The sequence below is a fragment of the Lacerta agilis genome, chromosome 9, assembly GCF_009819535.1.
Source record: "Lacerta agilis isolate rLacAgi1 chromosome 9, rLacAgi1.pri, whole genome shotgun sequence".
Lineage (NCBI taxonomy): Eukaryota > Metazoa > Chordata > Lepidosauria > Squamata > Lacertidae > Lacerta > Lacerta agilis.
Genome location: NC_046320.1, coordinates 27,635,266 through 27,659,842, shown reverse-complemented (window position 1 = coordinate 27,659,842; position 24,577 = coordinate 27,635,266). Strand labels below are relative to the sequence as shown.

The window sequence follows — 24,577 nt, the reverse complement described above, 5'->3', positions numbered from 1 at the left end:
AAATGCGGATGGGGTTTGCAGCTCAAATATCAGTGATCTTGAATACGCGCCAGACACGCAGGCAGTTTTTTCTTTTTCTTTTTCATGGAAGAGAGGGAGGAAGGAAAAGGAAAAGGGGTTCAGGGGCTGCAAAACACATTCGCAGCAACTCTGAAATCCCAGCCATTCCTTCTACATGTGGAGGAGCTCTCGAGCTCACAGTCGCCGGGACGGGACCCTGCGCACAAAACTCCCGGAGACGGAAGCACGGGGCGGGGCAGGCAAGGCAGGCAAGGCAGGCGGGAAATTTGAACGCAGCCGCGGCTTCTCCGCCCCGCCCGGTCCTCTTTTTTTTTCTCCAAACCCACCCCCCCCCCACCCCCCACGGCGCGAGGATGGTGGAAGGTCCCGGCTGCGCGCTGAACGGGGAGAAGATCCGGGCCCGCGTGGCCCCGGGACAGGCGGTGCGGGGCGTGCGGGGAAGAGCCTTGTCGAGGCCCCCGTCCGGGTTTGCCATCGCGACAGGACGAGGCGCCGCAGCAGCAGCAGCAGTCTCTTCCCCTAACGCGGTTAGTAGCGTCTGCACTCTGCAGCCGGTGCGGATCTAAACCTCCGCTCCACCCCCGATGTGGTTATAGGAATGACTACAGGGAAGGAGTCGGGCGGCGTTAGCAGGGGGTTCGCAGGGCGCCCTCCCCCTCATAAGAGCAGAGGTTGATGGTCACCTGTCAGGGATGCTTTAAGTTAAGATTCCTGCGTTCCAGGGGGTCGGGGTAGATGACCCTCGGGGTTCCTTCCAGCTCTATGATTCTAGAACTACCAGATCTGCTTTGGGGAGCCCACAAGCAAAAACAAGGAATACCTGTGGCCTTCCAGGTCTTTGGACTGCAGCTCGTCCCCCCCCCCCCGCCCCCCAAATCCCTGAGCAGCCTCCAAGTTAGCTGCGGGCCTTCGGCTGATGGGAGTATTTGCTGATAACGCCAAGGTTGCAGGTTTGATCCCCTTTTATGGTACAGCTGTATGTTGCTGCATTGCAGGGGGAGGACTCGATGATGCTCAGGGTCCCTTCCATCTCTGATTCTATGAAGATCAGTGAGCAGGATCCACACGCCAGCTTTGCTTTAAGCCCGCTTTGCATATTATGGGTGTGATAAGGACTCCACACCAGAGGGCAGGTTGCTAGCTCTGCTCCCTGGTGTTGGAAAAGCGCTGGTCCCTGGGTCTGAACACCTACACATTGGCACAGACGTGTTCCCAGGAGGAAGCTGTTCTTGTCTAGGCTTCCATACAATGAGGGTGTGGGATTGCAACAGCAGCACTTCCTGCTTCAACCCCAAAGCCCCATGATTGAAACGACTTGCTAGGATTACTGAATGTGTTATTGGCATAGCTGTCAACTCCCCCCCCCCCCTTTTAAGGGAAATTCCCTTATTCCGAATAGGATTCCTCGCAAGAAAAGGGAAAAGTTGATAGCTATGGTTATTGGTTGTGTTGATAGGATTTTAGGGCTGTATCAGTGTGTGATGCCTTTACAAAGGTTATTGCCATGAGCAGATTTGCAGACTGTAAAGGGGGAAAATGGCACATGAATACTTAAAAATAAATCTTACCACTGAGTTTTTACCAATGATACTTGCATGGCAAGTATGGTGCCCTTTCCCCCTTCATTCCATTTTGTTAGGCTCTATATTATAATATTGTGGCACAGTAGTGGGCAGGTCATGTCAAACATTGTATAGGTTGCAACAGCGGTGTATGCCATCCAGGCTGCCGGTCCTGTTCCTAAAACTAAGCATCTGCAAGGTTGCCCAGTAAACATTCCTTTGTCGCATGTCAGAATTACAACAGACATGACTGATTGACATGAGGCTTGTATAGCTGACACAATCGTCTCGTCCCCAGTAATCATCAGTTCTGACTGTTTCAGCGATTTCGGGCAGCTGTTTGTGAGGGTTTTTGTTTTTTTTGTTTTTTCCCTGCGCAAAACACTTAAAAAGAAATAACTGGCAATCTGTAATATATTCTTTCCATTAACATAATAAATCAACCATAACGAGTCTGATTAATTTGAAGAGTTGGTAGAGCTTGGGCAAACATCTAACACATGTAAGAAATAATGAGGAAAGTGTCCTCGAGTCACTTTGCCTAATTAGGAAGATGACAATTATTTTTTTAAAAAAAATTATAATAAATTTTTATTTTTATTTATTTAAGGAAGCCTGTTATACAATATCTGCTATAGAGTCATTGTCATTGAGTTGTTTTTTAAGAAACGTACAGGGAAAGATCACATACTGAAATTGGCTCACAGGGGAAAAAAAGCAAAGCAGGTGGATGGAGTTGTTTGTTTACTTAAAAATGTACTAATGAGGCCTGCTGTTGGTGTGAATGCACAGGAGAAGGGGATAGGGTTCTCCTCCTCCGCTTCCCCACTTGCTTTCCCCATGTACACAGCATGCAATTTCTCCACAAGTTTTGATCACTTGTGTTGCCAGCATAAAATTACTCTGTTGGGGCTTGTGGAACTTTATAGAGGAAAAGATGTTGGAATATAAATGAGCAGCTTGGGTTAATGAGCTGTGAACATCCAAGGCTGTATTCCTGATTGGTGGGGTGTGGGTATGGAGGAGACTCCCCACCCACCCACCCTGTCTTTGTTCAAGTGCAAGCAACGAAATTTTATTAGAGGCAACACAATCCTCAAAGGTACTCTGGTTATGTGGTCTTTCGTTGGAAATATATAGTAAATATTCCAACTTGAAAATACACAAAGCGGTCTCTGTTTAGGTTGTTTGTAAAGACATGTTTGGCATAAATAGTAAATCCTGACAGAATTTTGTGTGTGTGTGTGTGTGTGTGTGTGTATAACAAGTGGTAACTTATATTTTGCCTTTGTAAGGATAACTTGTGTTGCTTTTCCCTAGGATACTGTAGCTTTTTTAATTCAGTAGAATCTGGGCACTATGTAGCTATACACAAAGCCAAACAACTCAGCACTAGGCACTGAGCCTGGTGCGTTTCCCACGGAAGGCCCCACATCCAGTTTCTTGACATCTGCAGGTGGGGCTGAGAAGGCTCCCTGCCTGAAACTTTGGAGAGTCACTGCCAGTCTAGCCATTGAACTAAAGATGGACCACTGGTCTGATTCCATATAAGGCTGCTGCCTGTGTTCCCGCTTAATGCAACCCTTTGGGAACAGGCCATGCCCATAGCTCAGCGGTAGAGCATCTGATTTGCATGCAGAAGGTCCCATGTTCGTTCCCTGGCATCTCCAGGTGGGGATGGGAGAGCACCCTCCCTGAAACCTTGGAAGGCCACTGCTGGTCAGGGGAGACAGTATTGAGCTAGATGGACCAGTCTAGGATTCCATGATTTCCTGAATTCTATGGTGTGACTTGATGGAAGGCAGCTTCCTATGCAACAATCCTTCTGTCTGATCTGCACAAACAGCAGATCATGTGGTAAAACATTCTGGATTAGATTGTTTTATAAAATTATTTATACTGTATTCTGCCTTTGGGGGCATACCTTACCCAAAGTAGCTCACAGTATCATAAAAAAACCCACTAAACACAGCAATGAAAAATAGTCAATCTTACTTACTTGAATTTCTTCACACCTCCATGGCAGGCAAGGGGAATCACATGACTAACTGCACCTCCCAAACTTGCACACACAGAAAACTAGTGTGTTTGGAGGAATTCGAGGTTATAATCTTTCTCTCTAGTTGTTTTCATTCAGTGAGGCTTGTCTTTCACAAAACCATGTTATCCCCTTTCCTCCGTTTTGAGGTGTCTAAGAACACTTTTATCCTGTGATAAAGGTTTGTGGAGACTTGGTCCCCATTCATGTTAAATGCTAGTGACATGGAAGCCCTGTGGTATCTTCTTGTGTTCCTCTGGTAGGTGTCTGAATAGAAAAAAAATCCCTGCAGGGTCAAGTTCAGTTGTATGATTTCTTCCCAGCTGAGGTGGCCACTGGCCTGGGAGGCAGGGTGATTATAGACTACTACCGGTAAGAACCAATGCATTTGGCTGTGCTAGTACAGTTCCTTTTCCCCTGTATGCTTACTGGACTCTAGCTCCTTTCTCCAGAGAATATACTTTGAAAAGAAAAGTCATTTCCTGAAAGCTGTTTTCAAACAGCTTGTGCATAGTCAACTTGGAAAAGGCATCATCTGCTTGTTGTACATGGTCTCTGCTATTTAGGAGGTGGTAGGAGAAGGAGACGACAGAGGATGAGATGGTTGGAAAGTGTTCTCGAAGTGACTAGCATGAGTTTGGCCAAACTGCGGGAGGCAGTGAAAGATAGGCGTGCCTGGCGTGCTCTGGCCCATGGGGCCACGAAGAGTCGGACATGACTGAACGACTGAACAACAACAACAGATTAAGGCACCATGCCGTGGGTGGATTTGCTTCCAGATGATTGCCAGTGATGGCCTTGTCAGTGTTTGAAAAAAACAAAGGTTCTGACCTCCTTTGCCTGGTCCTTGGACCCTAGTCAGCACAAAAGAGTCCACGAGAAGAGTGCCCTTGTGGAGTGTTTTCTGCTTTTATTCTTAAAAGTTGTTATCTGCAAAACGACCGACCAACTGTACACACATCAACACTACCAGCTTTCTCCAACCAACCCACCCACAATACTAACATTGACCACTCTATATATACAGGTACAATTAGGTGAAAGGTTGCATGAGTCATTGTAGGCTGCTGACTTAGTTCTTTTAGCATTAAAGAAACAGCAGCCAATTTTTAGCCGTGATAGGCCTAGCCTTGCTTAGCTTGAGGAAAAAAAACAACATTCATGGCATAACAATGGCAGGGTATAGTATGTGCAAGCCTACAGCCAGCATAGCACACTGTAAACTAGGGAACTCTTTCGTAACATGTTGAACAGAATAAGCTTCAGTCCACCCTTCCTCGTGAGCCTATTTTTACTTGAATCACAGTCACAAAGCTGGATGAATTTCCTGCTTTTGTGGTGTGACTGGGAGAGCAAAAATGAAGTGGTTGTCAAGCATTTGTCAGGCCACGATGTATGGCCAGTGGGCTGAGTTTGGCTTGAAAGCGAACCAGTTATGCAGGGATGGTGTAGAAAAAACATCTTGAAAACGAGGTCATTATCAACTGTATGCCTTGCTGGATACACTCAAAAGTAAATTGGCCCTGACACATGTTATTGAAATGCACAAAACTATTCAAAACCGATGCTGGCTTTGGTCAGGTTGATGGAAAACCACTTCTAAAGAAGCCTAAGTTCGCTCCCATTCACCCTCAGATTTTATGCATCCAACAGCAAGTTGTTATCCTGTCTGAAATAATCATAAATTACACCATGACCTTCAGTTTACAACATGTTCTATTTCACAAAGACATCTAGAAATTCAAAAAACAAATTGGCAATTGAGAAAACAGCAATCTTGGGCCTTTAAATTATTTAATATTGTGTGAGTAGCAAGGAAGATACTTCATAAACAGTGTCAGCATATTATAGTAGTTTGGCAAATAAATAGCTAAGTGTCAATGCATAGTGTTCAGCATTTAGCGTGTAGTATTCCAAGAGTTTTTGCTTGAATCATTTCTTACATTCTGTTGTACTGACAGAAGGGTCCTAGTGGATAACCATAGACTTGCACAAGTTGGCTTCATACAAATATTTGGGCATTTGGTTTCACCAGTCTTTCAGCTGGAGAACTCAGGGCAAACTGGCAAGGGCCAAAGTGGAGCTTAGCACGAATGTAATTAGTTTTCTTTTGTACAAGCATTGGAAGATTTGTCCAAGTGGCCATTTGTGTTTGTAAAAGCAACATTTTGATCTCAGATTCTTTTTGGTGCACCTATTTGGCTTCGGTGCTTTTAAAAGCTAGAATGAGTTCCATCATGCATCATGCGTTCTTAGATTTATATTTGGCACAAAATTCCCTTTGCTTATTTTTATTTTATTGTTGTTATTGTTTTCACACCACTCAGATGATTGGGAATAAATTATCCAGTCAAGACTTCTTGAGTGTACTTAATGGATGTGTTTACAGTAGTGTGGAAACTCTGGGGAAGGAGCTGTTCATGTATTTTGGACAGAAAGCCTTGAGGTAAGTAAAGTGTACATATTTTGGAGGAAATATTGCCCAACTTTATTAAGCTTTGTTGAAAAAACTGGGCTTTAAAAAAAGGTATTGCTTGCTCTCTCCATCTCTGCACGCTGACATGGTTTGCATCTCACACTAATCCAAACCATGGTTTAGCATGCACACTCAAGTTTGCAGCTCCCAGAGAGGAGCTCATGGTTGCTTTGCTCCTCCTTGGTGGTTCCATTGCCGAGCTAGCTAAGCCCATGGTTCAGGACAAACTTTGGTTAAAACTCATGGTGAGTCTGGAGATAGCTAAACTATGAGCCTGGGTTCAAATCACACACCAAGCCATGACATAGCTAAGTGAAAGCATGACAATGACCAGGAAGAATCAAAGTGACTGAAATTACTTCTCTGGGTACCCACACGCTTTTGTGATAAATCGTGGTTTGGCTTAGTGCGGCATATGAACTACTAGGCCACTGGACACATTCTCATACCGACTGCAAACCTTTTGACCGTTGACATAAGAATATAAGAAGAGCGCTGCATTTGGTTGTAGTGATGGTCTAGCCCTGCAGAAAAGAGAGGAAGCTGGAAGACAAGAGTCTGTTTATAAGAGATGCACAGTCTAGCAAAAAGCTGTTTGTTCACACAGTGTGACAAAGTCCTTCATTAGCAGATTGGTGCTGACATGGAGATGAATGTGTTGAGACAAATATATACAGTATATAGCTAAACCGCTGATGATCATAGAAGGGGGAGATTAAGATACAAAAAATAATACCAATTACAACAAATGAAGAACCCCAACTAAAGCCCCAAACAATACCCCAGTTCATCAATCTGTTCAGCAGCCATAGCCATTGTAGTTGGAGTTATGCCAGAATAGGGGATAAGCTGGACATAGTTAATGTTCTGAACTGAGGGATATTCAGAAATGTATTTCTTTTCTAGGATCCACTTTGGCATGAATGGTTCTTTGCGTATAAATGCAGATGCAAGCCAGAACAGAAGTGGAGAATTGGCAGTTCTGGAAATACAACTTACTAATGATTTGGTTTGTTTCTATGATGCAACTGTTGAGCTTAGGTAAAGCCATGCATGTTTTCCTGTGATATGTTTTTACAAGCGTTCCTGAAGGGGGAAATACCGTGGCTCCAAGTTGGAAATGTTGCAAGATGGCTTAAATCAAGCGAAAAGTATGCTTAAATTCAAGTAGTTCATTTTATTTGCTTTATAAGTGGGGTGGTGGTGGTACAAGAATAGATGTTTGCAAAATGCCTGGATACACACTGAAAATAAATGAATAAATTGTTATCCATAAAACTGACAAAAGAATATACTGCCCTCTCACAAAATATCAGGGTATAACTTATATTGGACAGCAATATAAGAACACACACACACACACACACACACTCACTGTTTGTGTGTGTGTGTGGTGTGTAAGATCACATATTTGTACTCCACATTTAATGGAGAATAGTTGCTTCCTTGCAATCTTTGCTCATAATTAAATGCATGTTTGTTATAGGGCTGCAGGGTTGAATCAACTTATTCATTTGGTTTTTTGTAAAGTTGACAAAAATGTGTCCTTATTAATCAGGCAACAGATTTCTTCCCCTCCCTACTACCCACCCAAAGTGTTGCTATATATTAATGGGGGTTCTGTAGTCTTCCAGATGTTGGCATACAAATATCAGGTGATTGACAGGTTGGTAGCCTCGCCCACCTGCCAATGAGATATGGGATGGGATTTTGTTCCATCCACTGGAAAAGGTTTCACACTCCTGATTTGCCTAGACAAGCTAATTTCAAACTTTTGCTTATGAAGTTTTGTTCAATAACCCATAGTTACAGTTAACCACAGTTTAGGGTTCTGGCATAATGTTAAACTGTGGTAAATCAGAATGGAGCGTCCAAAAACGTTCCTGGTTTAGAACTATGGATTGCTTCCTGCTAAATCCAGCCTGGCTTTGGGCAGTTTTGTTTTTTCTCTCTGATACTACCTACTGATAAAACTATTACTTAAATATTTTAATTGCACAATGCATTGCTCATCTACTGTCCGCTTACAACAGATTTTTCCCTCTTTTAACCTTGTAGGAATGCTGCTGAATGTGAACAGAAAGTCAGAATGCTTGAAAATTTGGATGTATGCTCTCCAAAATTTAGTTTTTTAAGAGCAGAAGGTGAAATTAAGAAGCAAAAGGGACGTATGTTATGTGATGTGTTGCTCGACCAGGCAATCCTACCTGGTGTGGGAAACATAATAAAGAACGAAGCACTTTTTGACAGTGGTCTCCATCCAGTTGTTAAAGTATGTGAAATGTTCCTGGCTTCCTCCTACTTGCAGGTTTGAATTGTGAGAACTAGAGTTTAGGAAAATGTATGCAAATCTGTACCATTTTCATAATGGTAACAGAGTATTAGACACCTGGCCGTGGCAGTTTCAAAGAGCAGATCCTCAAAAGAATCTTCTCACTATAGGGATGTGGCAAGGAAGTGACCAAGATTGGTTTTCCTTAAAAATTAAATAACTGGTCTTGAGAAGAAAATAATTCAGGTTGATATTTCCACAATGGGCAGGTGGGCTAAAATGAACAGTTTAAAAAGTAGTAAAAACTCACAAAGTATTCAAGTACAGTGGTACCTTGGTTTACGAACAGCCCTGTTAACAAACTATTTGGTTTACGAACTCCGCAAAACTGAAATTAGTCTTCTGGTTTGCAAACTTTACCTCAGTCTACAAACAGAAGCTGAACGGTGGAAGGGCACCAGCGGTGGGAGGCCTCATTAGGGAAAGTGCGCCTCAGTTTAAGAACAGATTTGGTTTAAGAACAGACTTCAAGAACGGATTAAGTTTGTAAACCGAGGTACTGCTGTATCTTTTTAAAAAGCCATATGATGATAAAATTGGTCCCTGGTGATGATTTTCTGGTGCCTGAAAAGTACTATGATGATATTTATCTCCTTGGGGGCTCCTGACTTTATGTGTGCCCCCTCTGAACCGAATCTTTGTGTAACTGGTGGGTCCACTGTATATCAACTCCCTAAATTTGATCTGGAGAGGCCGGTGGGAAAGGGGACCTGGAAACAGCCATAGTTCAGTTGTAACCAAGCTGATTAAAATTCCAGCACTGATCCCCTTTAAGTGATTGTCAAGACAAAAGTTAATGGCACTACCTGGTGTTCATGTTTGTGGTAGAATTTTATACATGTCTTCTCAGAAGAAAGTCCACAGAGTTCAATGTGGCATATTCCCAGATACATATCCATAGGATACTAACCTTAAAATGATACTAGTTGTCCCGTTACCAGTGATGTGGCTTCTTAAGAGAGGGGTTCCACACCCTCAGCCTTTCCTTGTTTTAAGCAGTGACCCACTGTGGTTTGGAGAGTCCTTGGCTGTCATTTTTAAACCTCTGCTCCAAATTCCAGGCCTGTCAGCTAACGGATGTGCAAGTACATCACTTGGTGAAAATGACTCGGGATTTCACGCTACTCTTTTATAAGGTAGGGAGAAAGCCCTTTCTCAAGAGATCTTCGAAAACTGCATTAAAATGTAAATGCTGAACATGTGTCTTGATAGTAAAAATGTTTTTAACACCATTAGTATAAAATTGCTTCACCCAGCCAATTGATTGAAGAGGCTTTTTCTCCTTGGCTGATTGAAAATTGCCTGTGGAATCCAAAGGGAAAAGCACTTGAGTCTTTTAATTTTCATAGGACTTGGGGCCAACTGATGTATTTAGAAAAAGTAGGAAAGAGCTGATCCACTCCACCAGAGAGCCCAGCAGAGAATTACATGATTTAATGTTCCCAAGCCATCAGAAATTATCTGGATGTAGAAAGGTAGCACAACCAGGGGAAGTGGTTTTGGTCTTCAGCATGCTAGGTTTCTGTTTGATTATTTTTTTAATAAGAAAAATGTAATGTGAACACTCCTGGAGTGCTCCACTATCAGCTTTTTCTGTCCAGTTGGTTGATGGCAACTGCCAGAGAACTGGTAACTAACCCATCATCCTTTGCACCGTGCTTAAAAGATGAATTGCATTGCTTAACATCTTGCTTACCTATAAGTCAGAAAGCTAGGGGAAATGTTGATGGTTTCTTTTCTCTTTTTGCTGATAACCTTTTGCTTATTTTGAAAATAAGAAATATGAGTTTGTAACATAAATATATACATATATCTTTTTATAAAAAAAATTAAAGATCTTATTGGTTCACAAAAAATGTGCACCGTCTTTTTCTGACAACAACAATAGCCCTGCAGTGATTGACAAACAATTTAAAAACAGCAATGATAAAGTTTATAAGAACATGTTAAAAGCAGATTTAACAATATAGTATCATTTGTGCTGCCCGAGGAAAACAAACCTCTTTGCCCAGTGCCAAAACAAGGCTGATGCATGGTTATTCCTCTCTGGGGAGATCATTCTATAAAGGGGAAGCTAATTTCCAGGACAGAAAAACAGGAATTTCTCAAATTCATGGAACTTTTTTTAACTGCCCAAAGCGTGAATGTATTTAAATCTCTCTTTTTGGATTATTATTTTTTTTCTAGTCGAGGATAAAATGATTTGACAATGGGCTGGAGCTCTGGCTTTCTAAATCACATGAATAATAATTCAGTTCTCTGTTCTAGTGTCGCAAGACGGGATCAGCATTGTATAAGCATTACAGGGTGTACAAGCGCCCTAACTGTAGTCAATGCAGAGCAAAGATCATTGTGTGCCGCTTGGGAGAGAATAACAGAATGACATACTTCTGTCCTCTGTGCCAAAAGGACAAGCCTCAGCTTGTGGATCCTGGGTAGGTTGTTCACCTTTATCAAACATTTCCCCAAATTATCTCAGCATTCTGAGAAGAGCTGGTTTTAGAAACGATAACCTTTTGCTCAATAGCTCTCCAGCTTGTCCAGTGTCAAAATCCAACCTTTGGCGTTTGTTTGTTTTAAATGACATTCTGTATTTTTCTGTCACTCCTTCCTCCTCTCTCTGGGCTACCCCTGCCCATTGCCCAACCACCTGAATTACGCCAGCAATTCTGTACACTAAACCTTAGAGCAAGTCCTATTGAACTTATTGGGACCAAGTGTAGATATGGATAGGCTACCACAGGAAAAGAATTGAATGTATACCCTTGCAGTACATTAAGGATGTCCAGCCGGTCGATTGCTATCAATCTATGTTTACAAAATGCCTGAATACACTGGAAATAAATGAATAAGTTGTTAATCCGAAAGAATATACTGCTCTCTCACAAAATATCAGGGTATAACATGTTTAACACTACATTGCAAAGCAATATAAGAATATGTGTAAGATCACATATTTGTACTCCACATTTACAGGAGAATAGTTGCTTCCTTGCCATCTTTGCTCATAAATAAATGCATGTTTGTACTAGGGCTGCAGGGTTGAATCACCTTATTTTTTAAAATGTCCTGATTAATCAGGCAACAGATTTCTTCCCCTCCCTCCCTCCCTACCCACCCAAATTATTGCTATATAGCAGGGATGTCCAACCGGTTGATCGCGATCTATTTGTGCTGGTCTATGACCGTAATAAAGTTTATTATTATTATAGATTGCGATCTATCGGTCGATTGCAGGGCCATCCTGGTTGATCCATGTCTTTCGCGTGATCCTGACTGATCCACCCCCCCAAAAAACCCCAAAACCAAAACAAAAGCTTAACAACATTGTCCTCTTCTCTCCCCCCCCCCAAAAAATCGGGTTTACTCTTTGGGTAGGTACATTTAAGACTGCAGTGATAGCATGCCACGTTAAACTATGGTTTGGTCAGGATAACAAACCGCTGAGATGGGAAAGCAAGAAGAAACATGTGATTGTGGTTAGATCACTGCCAGTTTTTTATAGTGTGAGTTTTATCACAGTCTCTTGGGAGCTGGTCTCCCTGCAGTACATCAACGGAACTTAGTGATATAATGAACATTTCCTGCAATCAGTGAGCAAGGCTGCAATCCTAAAGGCACTTTCCACAGAAAGTGGGGTACAGCAAGGCTGCAATCCTAAATCCTGGTAAGCAAGTCCCATTGAACACGGCGGGGCTTATTTCAAGGAAGGCATGCATAGAATTGTGCTGTAAGTAGCCCACCTACTTTTTCTTTGTCTTCCTTTAAACATTCATCCCACCTCTTCTCTCCCTTAGACAAGGTGGTTATTTTTAGGGCCGCATTCCCTGATTCTAAAACAGTAGGGTTAAGGAGCGCATTCACTGCTGGAGTCACACAGATATCTCATTTTCATCCCCTTGTTTCTCTCATGCAAAATAATGCAGGCAGCAGGGTTTCAGCTTGTTAAGCTGCAGATGGAGGATGTCTACTGAGAGCACCAGGGGGGCAAGCTTTTATTGAGAATATTTTCTCCACGATTCAGGAAAGGGGAGAAAAGAAAAAATCTGCTACCTTCTAGCTAAATTGGAAGAGATTTTCAGGGAGGATCGTTTTAAGAACATAAGAAGAATTCTGCTAGTTAAGACTAGACTTGCCTAGTTCAGCATCCTGTTTCTCACCTTGGTCCACGAGATACCTCTGGAAAACCCAGAAGGAGGGCAGCAGCCTCCTTTCACGGATGTCCCCCAGTAACTTGGTGTTCAGAGAGATACTGCCTGCCTGTAAACCAGGACAGAACTGTCGTTTATATGACAAAATTGGCACACTGGGAATGTGGGCTGAGTGGAGCTATATGGAGTTTGGCACATGGAGTACCCAGCTTTAATCTCATCCCATGCTCTTCACACTCAATGCAGGATGACATGTAATGTGATGGATATGGGTTGAGTTGCAAGATGAGCAGGCACAACCTTGATAAGTTCCATATGTGCATGTTTCTCTAACTGGATGAGGTATCCATGAATACAAACGGTTGCTGTGAGGGCAGTTCTCTGGCCTGATGCAACACCTGCCTTTTTCTTAGAATGAAAATTATGTGTTTGTCCTCTTCTCTCCTCCCCCCCCCCAAAAAAAAACTCTTTGGTTTACTCTTTGGGTAGGTACATTTAAGACTGCAGTGATAGCATGCCACGTTAAACTATGGTTTGGTCAGGATAACAAACCGCTGAGATGGGAAAGCAAGAAGAAACATGTGATTGTGGCTTCCATCATTCATTCCATTCCCTGGTTTCCGAATCACATGGGGGGAGCCTGCACATTAGCATCCTGTCCCATTTACAGGCTGCCCCCGCAATGAATGGATGTTGAAGGGTGTGGGGTTGGAGCTAGCAAGCATAAGTCCACTCTGTCCTCCTCATATGATTGATTGGGCATCGTTCCTCATGTATTCAACAATCAGGTACAGGTGGGTAGCCGTGTTGGTCTGCCATAGTCGAAACAAAATAGGAAATTCTTTCCAGTAGCACCTTAGAGACCAACTGAGTTTGTTCTTGGTATGAGCTTTCGTGTGCATGCACACTTCTTCAGATACTATGGCAGACCAACACGGCTACCCACCTGTAACTGGAACTATGGAAGGCACCACATTGAGCCGCATGAAATGGAAGTGGTATCTGAAGAAGTGTGCATGCACACGAAAGCTCATACCAAGAACAAACTCAGTTGGTCTCTAAGGTGCTACTGGAAAGAATTTCCTATTTTGTTTCAACAATCAGGGTTATTTTGTTGAAATCCAGTTTTAAAGCAGGGAAGAACTTGAGAATTAGGCTGGAACACAAAGTTCCCTTTTATCTCTCCCCCCCCCTCAAAAATAACTCATCTATATCTAACAATCTCGGTGCAGGATACACAGAAGCATGAAACAACAGTTCCAATCACAAGCGGGGGACAGAGCGGGCAGACTTCTCTTCTGATCTACATGTGTCCATTGGAACATGTGTATAGAGCCCTCTATGTGTGGCAGCTGTTATGACTGTACAGGGCAAGGGAGGAACCTAATCTCCATCACTTCCTGGCCTAGCATGTGTATTGAATCTATTTGGAAAGTCTAGAAGGGCTGGATTGCATAGATCAGGGATGGGCAGCCTGTGACCTTTCAGACATTGTTGGACTTCATCAGTCCAAGCCAGCAGGGCCAAACACCAGGAATGGTTGGAGTAATGACCGAAGAGCTTCCAGAGAAGAAGAAGAGGAGGAGGAGTTTGGATTTGATATCTTGCTTTATCACTACCTGAAGGAGTCTCAAAGCGGCTAACATTCTCCTTTCCCTTCCTCTCCCACAACAAACACTCTGTGAGGTGAGTGGGGCTGAGAGACTTCAAAGAAGTGTGACTAGCCCAAGGTCACCCAGCAGCTGCATGTGGAGGAGCGGAGAACACGAACCCGTTTCACCAGATTACGAGTCTACTGCTCTTAACCTCTACACCACACTGTATACCGGGGATGGCTACACCAAACAGTAGCCATCCCTGATATAGATGGTTGATATGCCACTGTGCTGTATCACCCAGTACTTTGAAATAAGTAAACTCTTATTGTTGTTTTTGGGAAATACACTTTTGAGGAGCGGGAATAGTGCCCTTCCCATTCCATGTCTCGATAGCCAAGTTCACAGAGTTGAGGTGGATAAATCCTCAAGGAGAAACTGGAGCCTTCAAGCTAGCAGACGCAGCAACCCAACTTTCCCCCTCGCTGGTGGCCAAGCTATCAGAATCCAGTGTTGAAGATCCCATATACCGTAACCCCTGATGGAACACAACGCTCAGAACAAACCTCTCAACATGTTAACATCAATTTTCCCCTTTCTTTCATTGTGCAGCAAACTGCCAGGAAGAAATGGTTTAATTGGCTGGGCGTACAGCAGGGGGTCGTCTTGTAAGGAACAAGTTGCTCAGGAATCGGAAGGGGAGTGGGCCTGTGCACTCTGCACTCTGATAAACAAGCCGTCTGTCAAACTCTGTGATGCATGCCTGACTCCCAGGCCTGAGCGTAAGTCTGTATGGTTGTCTGTCTGGCATTGTAATGTATTACAGCAGAGCAAGTAACATGGGACCGTTTTGCTTTGCTTTGTGTTGTTTTTACTCCTGTTCACAACATACAGGTAATATGTTCATTAATAATCTGGTCCCAAATGCCTATTACTTCTCCTAATGCTTCAAATCTGAAATATTGTATGAGGAGGAAGACAAAGGATATCATTGATATTATTTTATTTCAGAGTTGCTTTATACTTTGTGGTATGGTGCATGCACTGTTCCCCCCTCTCTCCCCCCTCACTCTCTTTTTCTCTCTGCAGAAAATCCCACTCCCATTTAGCTAGACATGTCCCCAAACATTTAGAGACATGTGACAAACATGTGGTTGGAATTGGGAAGCCGCTATTGGATGTGGCTTCCTGACACATGTTTACTGCTTATTTGTTGTCTTTTCTTTGTGGACTTGACCACTTTGATGTATGAACTGTAGGGGTGGCTAGCCTAGTTTGAGGGCCTGCTCTGGTTCCCCAGGCAAATTCTTCTGGGACCCCAAGACCTGTCCAGTTTTCATGACAGCATCAACAACAACAAGGAAAAAATAGTAGGACACAGCACTGGGGTTGGCAGGGCCCAAATTCCTGACACGGATACAGATATTCCCTTCCCCAGTCATTACACAATGAATAATGAGGGGGGGGGGGAGAACGATAGCCAACCATTATTCATCTAATCTGTATGAATCAGCTATGGAATGGGATGGGGGGCAGTCTGCTGGTGTGCCTTTTGCATGTGTGCATAGATGAGGCTGTGTTGTGAATGTGTGGTGTGGAGGGTTGGACAGGGCCCAATATATACAAGCCACCCCAAAGTCCCAATAAAAAAACTAAAAAATAAGAAGGCCATTAGGTGTCCTAGCAGTTTTCATGAGATAGCTATATGGGGTGGGAAGAATAGACAGCCCTTCATTCCACAGACCAGGAAAGAATTCAGAGGAAATCCTCTCTCAAGAAAATTAAGATAGAGAAAGGTTATATGAAACAGCCCTGAGCAGATGTCCGTGTTCTTAGAATCTGCATTATAAACCCAGAAACTTGTCTCAAGGAACAACTGTTTGTGCAATAATAGCATGTTCCTTTTGTAACTCAAATATATACTTTCACAGCTGTTATCCCATCCCATGCTGCATGAATTATTCAGTTAAACCTTTGGTACTTTTTGCAGATTTCAGCAACTTCCCTGAATTGTCAGACCAAATGTTCCATAAATTGAAAGGGAATGCATTTGTAAGGAGAGAAAAAAAAATCTTTTATAGCTGGAAGGGACAAAATTTGTCCTCCACCCTGTTTGTATTTCAAAAACAATAGAAGTGTGTGTGTGCGCGCACGCGCACGTATGAAAAGTGTTTAAAACCTGTAATAAAAATTGTGATTTTAAAACTAAGTGTTGAAACTTTACGTGGGTATTTTTTTGACACCTTTTACAGTCGGAGCAAACCCCAGTTACTCAGCAATGATGCCTTTCATTTCTCCCACAAGGAAGAGCTGTCCTCTGCTGCACTGTTGAGGTTCTAATCTCTGAGGCACTTTACTTCTCTGCCCTGCCCTGCCCTGATTGTATTTCCTCCCTTCTCTTGCATGATTCTCTCCTCCTTGCTGTCTCTTTCCTCTCCTTCCTCCTGCCTTTGTGCTTTCTGCTGCACTGCTCTAATTTATCAGGCTCCCTCCTCTAATGGACAAGCCAGTTTCTTTTAAGAGGCTCCCCAAGTTTGGGTTAATATAATCTTTCCTGCATGTCCAGTCTCACTTCGATCCCTTGCTGGCTATCCTTATCAGGGGTGGGGAAACACCCACTTTTGCCTCTTCTTTGCCCAGCAGTGGGCATGTGGTCCCAGAAGGTTGCATGGCCCTCGGACTGCTGTCCATTCTTGTCACTCTTCCTCTTTCGGGTCTATTTGTTTTGCACTTGGTCTGCCAATTGCAGTCCCTGAGAAGGTGACTTTACCCATAAGGATGACATAGACTAGTGAAATATGCCGGGAGTGGGCTTGGCTGTCAGTGGAGCACTGATGCTACAAGCATCTGGTAGGATCTTCCAGTCGAAGCTCCCAGAAGCCTTTCACACTCCGGACCGCGACTGACTGTAAGGGAAGGTTGAGAAAAGATGTGCTGACCTGCTGTAGGCCTTCTGGAGCCAGCAGAGTGCTGGGCAAGGTTGGTTAGCGAGCAACTGTATCTGCAGCCGGGAAGGATTTTTGTTGCCTGCCAAAGTTGCTCTTGGCTGATTGTCTTCCACTAAAATGTCAGCCGCAGGAACCTAAAGATTTAGTCTGTTCAGAAAGTCAGATTTGCCAATTAACTTCTCTCCTGGAATTTATGCACCCAGCTGGTTCCCTAGAAGCTGAAGCAGACCCAATACAACAAAGGCAGCTTGGCTTAGGGCTTTAGAAGAAAATCACGATAATGCTCTTTTTTTCTCTCTCGGCATCTTTCATTCCAGTTGTGAAGCCTTTGAGCTGTTATCAAAGTCCAATGCTGGCATCTAAAGACTTCTTTAACATATGTTTAAATAAAGCAACTTTATCTCAAAAATCTACATTAAAATAAAATCTAGAGAGTTTTTTTAAAATAAAAAAATGATGTAAGTAAAATGATTTTCTCAATGCTTATAATTAATACTATTGTCCTAGAATCAGAATTGTAGAGTCAGAAGGCACCCAAAAAGTCATTTAGTCCAAGCGCCTGCAGTGCAGGAATCTCAATGCACGGACGGTCTCCCACCCAATTTGAAACCATACTGGATCCTGCTTAGCTTTGCAAATGTGCTTGCAGTTTTTTCCCCCTCCACTTAATTAATGTATGTAAAATTCCCTTAATTAATTGAATGTATGAAATTTTACTGTTTCTGAAAAGACCCTTTCAAAAACTTAAGTTATTCTACATTCCCCATCCTTGCATATGTTGCTAGTGTGCATTCATAAGACTATTGCTGTCTTTCTACAATGCTAACCTGAACTGACTTGAGTCCCATTGATGTAAATGGGGATGTGCATCAGCATCCAAGGCTAGTAGTCATTATGGATAATTATTTCTTAAGGAAGAACTGTAGCTCAGTGCTTTGCATGCAGAAGGTCCAATATTCAATCTCTGGCGTCTCCGGGGAGAGCTGGGAATGTCTCCCTGTCTGAAACCCTGGAAAGTTGCTTCCATTCAGGATAGACAATGCTGAGCTGACCGGACTAGTGGTCTGACTTGGTGTAGGGCAGCTTCCTATGTTCACAACTATTAAAAGGATCTAGGGGTCTTGGTGGACCACAAGCTTAACATGAGTCAACGGTGTGATGCAGCAGCAAAAAGAGCTGATACTGTTCCAGGCTGCATCAACAGAAGTATAGTGTCCCTGTCAAGGGAAGTAATAGTCCCCTTCTATTCTGCCTTGGTCAGACCACACCTGGAAAACTGTGTCCAGTTCTGGGCACTGCAATTTAGGAGGGATATTGACAAGCTGGAACATGTGCAGAGGGCAACCAACATGATCAAGGGTCTGGAAACCAAGCCTTAAGAGGGTCTGTTGAGAGAACTGGGTATGTTTAGCCTGGAAAAGAGGAGGCAGATATGATAGCCATCTTCAGATATCTTAAGGGCTGTCACATGGAGGAGGGAGCATGCTTGTTTTCTCCTGCTCTGGAGGATAGGACTTGAACCAATGGATTCAAGTTGCAAGAAAGGAAATTCCGACTAAAGAACATTCTGACAGTAAGAATTGTTTGACAGTGGGACAGACGCTCTTGGGAGGTTGTGAACTCTCCTTCACTGAAGGTTTTTAAGCAGAGGTTGGATGGCCATGTGTCGTGTATGATCTAGTTGAGATTCCTGCATTGCAGGGCGTTAGACTAGATGACCCTTGGAATACCTTCCAAATCTACCATGCTATGATTCTATGATTAGTAGTGTGTAGAGCAGTATAGATGTAGTTCAAGAGCATGGGGGGGAATTCCAGGGGGGAATAAGTGGTTCAAAGAGGATGCTAACTGGGATGTCTTCCTTTTCTTAATATCTATTTTAAGTTCAAGAAATACAGAAGAATGAAGCTTTGGCAGCCTTTAACAGCAGCTTAATCAAGTATCCATGTAATAACTTTGGAAAACCAAGGGGAGAAATTAAGATCAACAGGAAAACTGTGTTTGGGACAACAACATTGGTGCTGTCAGATTTTGCTAGCAAATTGCCTCTGCCGAAGCATAATGGAAGCAGAAGTCTAACTCCAGATGGAAACTCTCTGTGTGATTCTTCACGAAATGATTATAACAGCGCCAACCACCATGCTGTAAATACACCCGTATCATTCTCCCATCAATATAATTCTTTAAAGCCGGCACAGAAGAAACAGAAGATTGATTCCTCATCTTCATCTGTTGGGACGATCAATGAGAATTTAGCAATCAGGTTTGTTAATTCCAGATCTAAACAAGATTCCTCTAAAGTATATTTCATCGAATGTGGACTTGAAAGGTAGAAATTGATGGGTGCAAGGCAATGTTTATAGGGAAACATTGGTTTGGGGTTTATTGCATGTTTTGCTTTTGAAGTGGTTTGATATAAATATACATTCCGTCCAATAAGGATAATGGGTAACTCATGAAACAGAGTTTGCTTGCTGCTGTGTGTCCCTTATTTGTCACAGAATCGCTTGTGACTCGGGCAACTTGTTAGATCAGGAGAAAGGGCAATTTGCCGAGCTCAAGCGGCTAGCTGCAGTGCCAAGAGATTAGCTGCCGAGTGTCTTAGAAATGAAGCAGGGCTGAAGCCCTGGAACTTTGCAGAATTTGTTTGTAGGTGCAAGGGGGCCAGTGGGCTTCTCTGTAGCACACCAGAGCAATGTATTCTTTGCTGCCTGCTTCCCTACTTGGTAGCCCAGAAACAAAACTGCATTGTGGTGTAGCATAGTAGTTGAGAGTGTTAGCCATGGACCTAGGAGACCAGGGTTCAAATCCTTACTAGGCCATGAAGCCCACTGGGTGCACTTTGGCTAGTCTAGCGTACCTCACAGGGTTGTTGTAGGGGTGAATTATTATTATTATTAATTAAAATTTTATACTGCCCTATATCCATAGATATCAGGGCGGTTCACAACATAAAATTGAGGATGGAGAGAGACAGGCTCTTAGGTTATGCTATGCTTTTAATAGGTTATGTTATACTCTGGATTATGTTATGTTTTAATAGATTATGTTTTAATAAGGATGAGAGTGTTGGAGATATGTGCAAATGTGTATGGTAAATCCGGTCTTTGGGTGTTTGATTTTCGTTGTTGTGTATACTGTGTATATACGGACAATGACAATAAATAAATCTTATCTTATCTTATCTTATCTTAGGTATGCCACTTTGAGCCCCTTGGAGAAAAAGACTGGGTATAAAGTGTAAAGGCAATAAATGAATATAGTCGTACCTTGGTTCTCGAACGCCTTGGTACTTGTACATTTTGGCTCCTGAACGCCAAAAACCTGGAAGTAAGTGTTCCAGTTTTCGAACGTTTTTCAGAAGCCAAACGTCCGACGTGGCTTCTGCTTGAGTGTAGGAACATCCTGCAGCCAATCGGAAGCTGTGCCTTGGATTTCGAATGGTTTTGGGAGTCAAACGGACTCCCAGAATGTATTAAGTTTGAGAACCAAGGTTCCACTGTAAAGGTATGGGGTGTATATAACCCATTTGAGTAAGGAGTCAAGTAAACCCCCCTGTAACCCAAAGTTGGATCTTTGGGGAGGTGGTGAAGACTGAGAGGGGGTTGGAGGAGGATGTCAGAGTTCCCAGGTAGCACTTTACGGTGTATACAGGAGTGCGAAAATAGCACCGCTGGTTGGAATTTGGCCTTGACTTGTAGAATTATAGCCAAAAAAAAAAGGTTGGCTGCTGCTAAATCAAAGTAACAGGGAGTGAACTAACCCTGTTTAAACATTAAGCATCAAGGAAGATGCCCTTGTGCCTTGTAAGCGAAGATGCTCTCCAACTCTTCTGGTGACGCTAATGTTAGAGGAGAGTAAAGCTTCCCTGCCACCTTCATAAAATACACTTTTCTGCTCCGACAGTCAGACTTCCTCCTCTGTGGAACATGATTGGGATCATTAAAGTAGCTTTGATCAAAGAGCATGGAAAATTGTCTCCGAAGCGGACAAGTAGGTAGAGATCCCCATGGCCTGGTCTAAGACACTCTTAATAGCTTTCCAGAGGGGGAGACTGTAATTGGAAGGAATTGGACCTCGAGTACGTCTTGCCGCTGCCAATTCGGAATGCCTTTTAAACAACATGAAAGGACAAAAATTATGCCAGCGACACCGGAATAGTCCTGTTTTATAGCTATAAAAAAGAGAGAGATAAAATAAGAGGCCATGCAATTTTGGGACTTTAAATTTGCCACTTGTCCTTCATTTCGATTGCCTGGATGCTCAGTGCAGATTCTTTCAATTTTATTTAAAGAGAAATCAAGTAGGGCAGGTAAAATATCCGGTTTCTCTATTTTGATCACTATACGTGTATAACAATGCATTATTGGCAGCTGTGTACGAAAGGCAAGAGTTTGGACAGTGTTTGGTGGAAGGGAGGAAGAGTGTTGCTGCTGCTGTTGCTGTAACTAATCCCTTTTAACTTCATGCAGTTTTTATTATTATTTTGCAACCTGTCATTGCAGAGCACCTCCAGTTAATATGACAGATGGTTCTTACACATTAAATGCTGGCAGCCCTCGCTGCAGTAAACACAGCCGCTTCTGCGTTCTTCGCGTGGTGAGGAAGGACGGCGAAAACAAGGGCAGGCAATTTTATGCTTGTCCTTTACCCAGAGAAGCCCGGTGCGACTATTTTGAAGTATGTGAGATTGCGTAGCCTTGCCGAGCACCCTTGAAGGGTACAACTCTTTTCTTCCAACCCATTATGATTACTCATGGGTTTCGTTCGTACTTTCGGGATTAGTGTACTGGAAGGAGAATTACAATGTCACTGGTGAAGTTAGCTTTGCCTAGATAACTTGCAGACACATCTTGGCCACCGCAGAATGGTTTTCTGCGTGGAGTAGATTGAGTAGTGGACTTTGAATTCAGATTTTACACTAAAAGGTTTTCATTTATTGGCAGAGTTAATAGACACATAGAAAGCTATGGCTTACTGATATCCCTTCCCCAGTTCTGAAAGCAGAAGCAGGGGGGGGGATGCTCCTGTCAGTCACGAGGGGGGGGGGTTAACTGACTTCTTGTGGGGAGGGCACAGGAGGGAATTTATTTGAAGAGTCGAATTGATGCAGAGATGGAAGTAGAGATTATTCTTCATTCAAGTAGCCACTGCTGTCCTTGACAAGCTGAAGAATGGGGAATTTGGGAGAGGGTTCTTCCCCTACTTCTCTGCCTCTTCAACCAATTGCCATCTATGGCAGAGATGGGGAACCTCAGTGATGAGGTTCACCTTGGGCCTCTTGGTCAGGTCTTCAGCGCTCTCTCCAGTCCACAGACCTGCTTCACATCCTCCTGGGATGTTTTTGCCTCATTGTGGAATGTGTGGTTTTACCTCCTGCTTGCTCAGATGGAGACAGATTTGTTCCTTCCATATACAGAGTAAATTTATGGAGTAAGGAGCAGAACTTTCTTCTCTCAGACCTACCCCTGATGTCATTGCAGCTTGTTGAAAGGTCTGAAAAGGGCTCCCTATGCAAATTAGCGGTAGTCGCTGCAAAATAAGAGTCTCATTGTATAGACCTTAGCATCCTTTTCAGACCTTCTACCTCATGGGGCTGGGACCAGCAGAGGACAGATATGTTGGGAGTGGGGCCAGTGTATACACTCCTCCTGTCTGCACATGTTTAATATACACATGGAGGGAAGTTCTGAAAGGGGAGTAAAAGGCCCTCTCAACTAACTTCCCAAGGATGGGCTAAATGCAATAGACAATAGATTATTTTCACATGGGTTCTGTTCTCTGTTAACACAGCAATTACACTGGCCTCTGCTATGCAGAAAGGAGTGCAGTAATGTCATTTTGACCTTCAGATTCTGAAAAAGGGAGAGAAGCATGTTGGAAGTGTGGGGAAGTGAGATCTATTGCTATTCAGCTATGAGGTACCAGAACTTTACTTGGATAAACTGAACCCATGTTGCCTCCAGAGTCAGATAAGACTCTTGAAAACTGTCCTCTCACAAAGTCAAACCAGTGGAGCTCAGGCAGTGAAACATATAGCGTATTTGAAAGAGAGCCATTTACCCTAATTATTAGCAGCTGCCACCTACCTGGCAGAATTAAAGTCGAGTTTCTTGCCACCGGTCTAAAAGAGGCATCTGATGTTAAAAGGAGAAATGATTTTTCTCTACAGTGGGCAGACCTGCATTTTCCCGTCTGCAATCACGGGAAGCGCAGCATTATGAGGACGGTGTTGAAGATTGGCCCTAATAATGGAAAGAATTTCTTTGTGTGCCCTCTTGGGAAGGAGAAGCAGTGTGACTTCTTCCAGTGGGCAGAAAATGGTCCAGGAATGAAGATTATCCCAGGATGCTGAGCAATTCATCTCCAATACACCATCTGACGTTAATCTTCTCAAACTGTGTGTACAACGCTGCTCTTCTCTGGGAGATACTTTAGGAGGGTCATGATCAAGTGGTATCTTGCGATTGCAAATCCATCTAGATTATACATTTGGACATGCTTTCTTTTGTTCCCTCCTTCTAACTGCCTCTGTGATGTGTTTTAGCTATCTAACACTAGAATCTCTCATATGGAAGGGTTAACATATCTGAACAATACCCAGTCATCTCTTTTGTTGTCTTGTTTCCTGGCCAAAAAATAAAATAAAAAATTGTTTAAATACAATCTTCAGGAATTATCTGGATTTAGTTGTCTCTCACAATGTGCTACAATCCCTCAACAAAACATACATTTTTAGTCGGAGTTTGTACATGTTGTTTGTCCTTCAGCGCTTCCCCCACTCCCAATTCTTAAGCTGTGCTTCCATAAACATTTATATTTCAATGCATTTAAGATGAATAGATTTTAATACACTTTGTAATCAGTTATGAAAGATTAATATATTCAATAAACTTGTTTCTAGCAATGACGAGCCTCTGTTTGTTCTTAAGGATTGCTCTGAATGAGCTTCTTGCCAAAGTAGAAGGGATGCATTTAACTAACATGCTTTATTGTTTGTTGCAGGTCTGTAGGTGACCTTGCAATGGTTTTCCCTTCACCTTATATTTCTCCATATCAGAACCTGTCCTAAGAAAAAAATGTTGCTCCTTTGGAACTGAGTAGGTGGTCAGTTTAGCTTGGTTTATGCAATCAGCCCAATCCCCTATGCAGAATCAGGCACATGCAAGCCTGTTGCATTTGGGGTGGTTTGGTGCCCTTAAGTCTGCATAGGCTACTCACACTTAAATTTGGTGGAAATTTGGACAGCAGCTTACCCGTCCTTTTAGATCCATGGACTTTGGCTAACAAGTATGGCAGAGTAGGCCACTCTGTCCTCATTTATTGGTGACCTGTGCAAATGGATTGGACACATGCCTATTTGGGAGTAAGTCCCATTGAAATTAGGATGATTTAGTTTGAATAGACATGCATAGGGCTGGGCTCTTGGCATAATTCTTAAAGACAGCCCTGGC

The 24,577-nt window shown here is 43.0% G+C and overlaps 1 protein-coding gene across 1 annotated transcript; it reads left to right on the top strand.

The window, feature by feature from the left end:
• Positions 1-356: 356 nt before the first annotated feature.
• On the top strand, positions 357-24,030 carry NEIL3 (nei like DNA glycosylase 3). Its single transcript, XM_033160596.1, has 10 exons — positions 357-548; positions 5,949-6,067; positions 7,004-7,138; positions 8,156-8,369; positions 9,491-9,565; positions 10,698-10,864; positions 14,788-14,957; positions 19,008-19,386; positions 21,629-21,803; positions 23,296-24,030. The coding sequence occupies exons 1-10, from the start codon at positions 375-377 to the stop codon at positions 23,476-23,478; spliced, it is 1,791 nt and encodes a 596-aa protein (XP_033016487.1). The 5' UTR covers positions 357-374; the 3' UTR covers positions 23,479-24,030.
• Positions 24,031-24,577: the final 547 nt, after the last annotated feature.